The 6,253-nt window shown below is 40.4% G+C and overlaps 1 protein-coding gene across 3 annotated transcripts in view; it reads right to left on the reverse strand.

The window, feature by feature from the left end:
* The window catches only part of LOC117233346 (treacle protein-like), a 38,587-nt gene extending 32,846 nt beyond the window's left edge, over nt 1–5,741 (reverse strand). For all 3 annotated transcript variants that reach the window (XR_004493299.1, XM_033493547.1, XM_033493549.1), the window contains exon 1: nt 5,170–5,741. Coding sequence is in view for 2 of the 3 variants with exons in the window: in XM_033493547.1 (XP_033349438.1) it covers nt 5,170–5,190 (21 nt within the window). In the remaining variant the exon portion in view is untranslated. The remainder of the gene's footprint in view (nt 1–5,169) is intronic.
* Between the last annotated feature and the right edge of the window lie 512 nt (nt 5,742–6,253).

The raw sequence follows: 6,253 nt of genomic DNA on the forward strand, positions 1-6,253 counted from the left end.
ACAAAGCCTCAAACGAAAAATTTGTATTCTATATTTTCGACTTCTTTTTTCGCGTAGAATCACCCCCTTTCCGCTTGTACCGCCAGTTACCAACCACCCTGTATAATCTTTTCGGATAGAATCCTTTCATCGATCTGCGTAAATAGTATCGGACCAAAGTGGTCAGAAAATGGTTAAGTTCACGAGATATTTGAAACAAATATTTTTTAACTACTTTACGATCACCTTACTCAAATATTCAATTCGTGTATCTGTGAAAATAATTTAGTTGAAAAGTTTCTAATTTATTTTATCGAGAGAAAGAGACGAAAAGGGGAAAGCTATATACCGATCCAATAAATTTCGATATCGCGAGTTCATCTACGATCCAGTAGCAAAGCCAGTACATCGCGCACATTAAGATTCACCCGTCCGCAGAAATCCTCTTCGACCGACTCTCACTCTGGAAAGTTCGAAAAGGAGAAGATATCGTACACCCTTGGCTCATCCCCTGATGCAGCCGTGTTTAAAGAACTCCAATAGACGAGAGCAAAACTGTTCGTTCCCTCGAGAGCTTTCTTAAAGCTGTCGGCCGAAACGACCAGGGATATTCTTTATCGGGCTTCGCAACGAAAATCTCACAGGAACGGTCGATAGGTTGGTACCTATCAGCTCTTTTTGAAACTTCACACTCAATATACAGGATATTTTCACTGGTAGAGTAAATCACGCGACATAAGCAATTGACTGGATTATTTTTTTGATTCTTTGCTTCCCTTCGGAGTGTTCGTTATGATAGATACGTATAATGGATAAATTATTATCAGATACAAATGTTATATTCAAAAATGTACACAAAGTACTAAATATACGTTATAATACATTTGTTTCTTTTAGGGAATTGCAATCGTTTAGTCAATAATCTTTTTCTAGATTTTCCTTCTTCGATATTTACTCTTTCACGTTTCACATTTTATACGGGTAACATTCTTTCAATTTTTATAGGCTACTAATTAAACAAATGATATGAAATGATAAATTAAAAAAAGTGATTAAAGTTGTTGAGAATTGTGGATCTTAATCGCAGAAATAAAAGTAAAGGAACACTACGATTACACTTAGAATTTATATTAAAATAGTTTTAGATTTATTTAATAAACGATTTGCAGGATCTTCGTCGATATACATTTGCACGCGTCTCATCACTCTCTTGGTCTCACCATCTTCCATATCACACTGCTAACGGAACAGTTGCATTCATCCGTTTTTCGAGACGCTGTGCACACACGTACTTCCATACACTCATACTCACATACGCGTGTCACTACTACACGGCTAATCTAGTTAGCACACAAAATTATACATATCTCGATACAAATACATCAATTATACATACTAAACGGATTATACGAAATTATAAGTTAAGAAGACATATCTATTCGTTTTCTTTCTACTCGATCAAGTAAAAAAAGAAAATTAATTACATTAACACCCATCGGGAAGCTTAAACACGCTAATTGCTTGAATGAAACACTGCGTATGCGTGTCGCGTATGGTGTGCGTATTCATATAGGTATAGGCAGATGAAAGGTTAGCATGAGTAGACCGCCGGCAGGCATACGTCGTCTGGGAAAGGCCCGGCTAATTTTGCTGGCCACGGCACAGGCGACCTGATGCCGACGTATGAACGCGTTTCCGTGAGGTGCACACCCGGAATTCGTGCCCTGTGGCTGCCGAGCCCGAGCTTCTTCGGTAAATGTTTACCTCTGCGCCGCTGCCAGCCGATCTATGTATTATTATCGGACCCTTGCAAGTTGGCTTACGACGTCCAACACCGTCTGACCATCGACCGTACTCTATCTACTGCGCGGTTTACACACTGTATCTACGTACGAAGATCCGCGTTCGGACATTTACGATGGGACTGCTGATTTTTAAGGCGATCTTCGCTTCGAGTAATATTTCGAGATAATTGGCAAATTAATGGAAACGTGTGTTTGGAAAAGGGGATTGGCTTACCTGTTTTATGGTATAGTAAATGGAATATTTCATCGTTTTAGTTAAGCATCTTTCCAAACGTATACAAACACAGAGACTGCTGTGAGTTGCTGAAATATACCACCGAGGAAGTATAGTGTCCTATATTGTACTTCAAATATAACTAGAAAAAGGAAACATAACTTGGAACAAAGTTATTTCTTTTCGCTAGAACATCGACTATGCAAATGAGAAAAGAAATAGCCTGCCGATCAATTTTTACAGCTTCCTGGAAATAGTAATCATACGAGAAATCATAAAACAAACCCAGCAACTTCTCGTTGAGAACTCGAGAGCAAATAATCAAAAATTCAAAACTCGATATAAGATCCGAACTGTATGTACATACGCGCGCGTATCTGTATGCTGTTGATATTCTCAAGAAAATCATTCAGCGATATCCGTAAATTTATTGAGGAGTATGTCCAAATATTTTTGCCATGCAATAATGAAACGCGATTTTAATGATCTTATGAGGGAGGTCAGTGTGCTCGATCCCTGAAGCACGAATATGTGTAACACGTGCAAGCGATCACTGTCGAAAGAAATCGGAAAAACGACGGAGGGGCAAAGTCGCGTCAGCGGCGTGACTGGCGAACGGCGGTCTTAAATTCTAGGTATTTTGTAAACAGCGACGCGGCCTGCGTGAAACAGAGGATCGCGTGCGACCACGGCCTTCGGACGATAACGTTAATGGACTTCATTTACATCGCATAATTATAGCGGGCGGTCGAGTCGCGTATAGATTACGCGTGAGGTGCAACGACCACAAAGAATCAAATACATCCAAAATAATTGTTCGTCGCTTACTTTGCTTAAAATTTGGGAATTTCTACTTACGATTGGTCAATTAAATTCTTCATACATTATTTTATTAACTGAGGGTCACGATGGTGTAGGTTGCCTGTCATTTTTCATAAAACCTAGTATCTTAGGTTTATCGTTATAAGAAATTTAGTATAACATTCGGGTTATGAAAACGTATGACGTAACAACTAATCGTGAAACTAAAATGACGATGATCTATGAATCGAAATACGCGATTAAATGCAGGCTCTCAAAATCTTCTCGCTTTAGTATACGAGGCACATAGAATATACGAGTAATACGATATGTTCGTTGTTTTATATTCGGTTTATTATGGATTACTGTTAGTTTGGATCAGTTTTGCATTAGGTTTATTGCTACTTCGTTTATTACTTTATATTAAGATTTAACGTCTTCGAGTTTTATGATATAGTTTGACGAAGTAATAAAGTTGTATGATATATTGAAACATTGGATGGGAGCAAAATAGAGGGTATTTGTACATAGTAGATCATCTTGATCGAGATCAATTATTGTTGATCATTGTATGACATGGTTGAACTATCGTCTCAAAATATCAGGGAACATATCAAGCACAGGTCGTCGAAACAATTGTAATATATTGTAATAAATGTTGGACAAATACTGCGTTATTAATTCCAGGCAAAAGTATAATTTTATATAAATTATACCGAAGATAAAGAGGGAAATAAGCATAAATTCGTATATTTTTGTCAGACAATGAAACTTGTGAAACATCGACAAAGAGGAAATCATTCTGATCGTGAGAATGATAGAACGTTATAACTAAATTGAATTTCATTCGGTGTTTATTCGAAAGGAAGCAATAAATGCCTGTGTTTACGATTTATTTTTCAAACAGTGTTTTTAACTGTAAATTAATTTTTTACGTAAATTAACTTGTATTATATAAACTAAAAGAATACATTTAATTAAAAGCATGAAGTTTTGTAATAAATTCAATTCTCTTTTTCTAGCTCTTCTTTTTCCTCCAGCTGCATTCTTTTTATAGAAAATAATGAAATATTTCCTTGGTTATGATAAAACCTATTTCATTCTCCCTTCTCAGCGCAGTAAATTGCCAAGCTAATCAACCAGTTCGACAACAAACCAGACAAACGACACTGTCTACAAACGAATCACGAATAGCTCGCCTCAGACACGAGCACAGTCATCAACGGGTTAATAATATCTGCACCATGCACAATAAATACTAAACATCATCTCGTCTCTTTATGCAGGTCACCATACGACACGGTCACGCCAATCTTCAATAGTTAAATTCTCAACAAAATCGAGCGATAATATTAGGCTTTCGAATAGTTTAAAATTATTATATCTGACGAACCGGCTAGATTCTCAATTACTTTTTCAAGATAACACGAATCATCGTCAGCAAACGCTGTTTCTTGTTCTAGATACGAGATAACGCGCAACTAGTGTCACTTTGCGTCGTTGCACGCGAATGCAATTATGACGATGCATCGCGTTGACTAAAAAATATATAAGCATATAAAAATATTTGGCTTCAAGTTAGATTTTTCAAGTTACATTTTAGCGAACAATTATATTTTAATTCGCGTTATACACGTCACTAAGTACCTGAAGAGACTGCAGTTGCATTTCAACAAAATATTGGATCATTCTTCGAGAATGGCTTGATTCGTTGGAAAGCGATATATACATAGAATTTATAAAAAAAAATAGTACCGATCTTTCACATCTTTTCACATTTTCTTTCAGCATCGATGTATCGTTAAAAACGTCACATTTTATACCGCTTTGAAACCGTGGAATGCGTATAAACCATATAAACGAGACGTTAAAAATTTCGCTAGGAAAAGGAGCAAAGGGAAAGAAAAACAGAAACAGCCTTTTGCTCGGAAGAACGCGACAACGAAATGGAGGAAACTCGTCGTTTTCTACTTGCCCGGTTCCCAAAACGCTCGACAACATTAGGGAGAACGCGTTTCAGCGTGGTACAGCCGAGCGGCGTTACTCTGCTTCTTTTTCAGCGTCGCGTTTGCGAAAATTCATCTCGTGCGATGACACCGCGGAACACCAATTATAACTTCGCGTCGTTTTGCGACCGGCGTCGATTTAATGAAGACACCGCGTCGCGTAAACAACGTTTCACCCGGCCGAAACGAACTTCCCAATTAACCGCCGGTAAAATTACGTTTCCCGAACCTACCGCGCCCAAAAACGTTGATCAATCCCACGGTTTTCGGCCTGTACGAGTACGCACGTGCATCGAAATTATCACATAAACGAACTACGATATCCGGTAAACGACTTCGCTGAAACCCTAGTCTCAACACTTACGTAGCTCCTGTAGGACGCCATGATTCGAGCAGCCTCCCCTCCTCGATCGAGCGAAAGCGGAAGGTTTCCAAGGGTGAGATCTCCTGATCGCTCGAGGCGGATTCACCGATCACCATCGACCACCGACACCATCGACGACACCAAAACAACCAGCACCACCACCACCACCAACACCAAGCACCAGCACCACCACCCGCAGCGTGCACCACGTTCGCTTCACCGTGACACGCGGTTCGAGCCGAAAAGACAAGAGAAGAAGGAAGCTGCGGAGCTAAGAAGAGGAAGAAACCGGTGAATCGAACGATCGAGGTGGAGAAAGATGCGAGAACACAGACAGATAAAGCGAGAGAGAAAGAGACGGAGGCACAAGAGACAGATAGAGCGAGATACAGGAAACTAGAGAAGGATTAAACGAAAGAGGGATAAGAAGAGACGAGTGAGGCCAAACGTGGAGAACCGATCGAACGACGAACGGTTCGACGAAGCGTCGTCCCCGACGGCACGTTCTCATAAGAGAAGAAGAGGAGAACGGAGGCGCTTCGTTTCGGACGAAGCTCGGACCCTGAAGAAGAGCCGGCGACCCGCGAGGCACGCCGTGTTCCCTCTCTTTCTCCGACTTCTCTTCCCGAGCCTTCGTTACACGCTCCTCTTTCGACCGTGCTTTTCCATCTTCCTCTGATTAACGCGTACTGACGTCCCGCGCCTCGCCCTACCCTCCGTATATACGTATCGGCTTCTCTCGTTCATTCGCTTCGTTCAGTCGAGCCCTATTTTAAGAATAGCTTCACGTCCTCTCGCTGTTCGGCCGCGTCGGCTCCTTGATGCTTCCGTACCCGCCCAAAGAGACGGTCGCAGCTTCGATCTTGCGAGGAAACTCGAATGTTTAGAAATTTTGGGAAAGTGGTGTTTACCGACCTCGATGATAACTCGATGGTGAACGACAGATTCTACGGTGTTTTCTTTAGGTTAGATTCTTTATATTGCGAATGCTAAGTGCGTGTTGTTGAATAGCAACGATACGTTGTTTCCCGATGAACGTATGCAGGTTTTCTGTCCGAACAGTAATTGGTATAATATCTATGCG

Source organism: Bombus vosnesenskii, unplaced genomic scaffold, assembly GCF_011952255.1.
Source record: "Bombus vosnesenskii isolate JDL3184/JDL3185 unplaced genomic scaffold, Bvos_JDL3184-5_v1.1 scf7180000013295, whole genome shotgun sequence".
NCBI classification, from domain to species: domain Eukaryota; kingdom Metazoa; phylum Arthropoda; class Insecta; order Hymenoptera; family Apidae; genus Bombus; species Bombus vosnesenskii.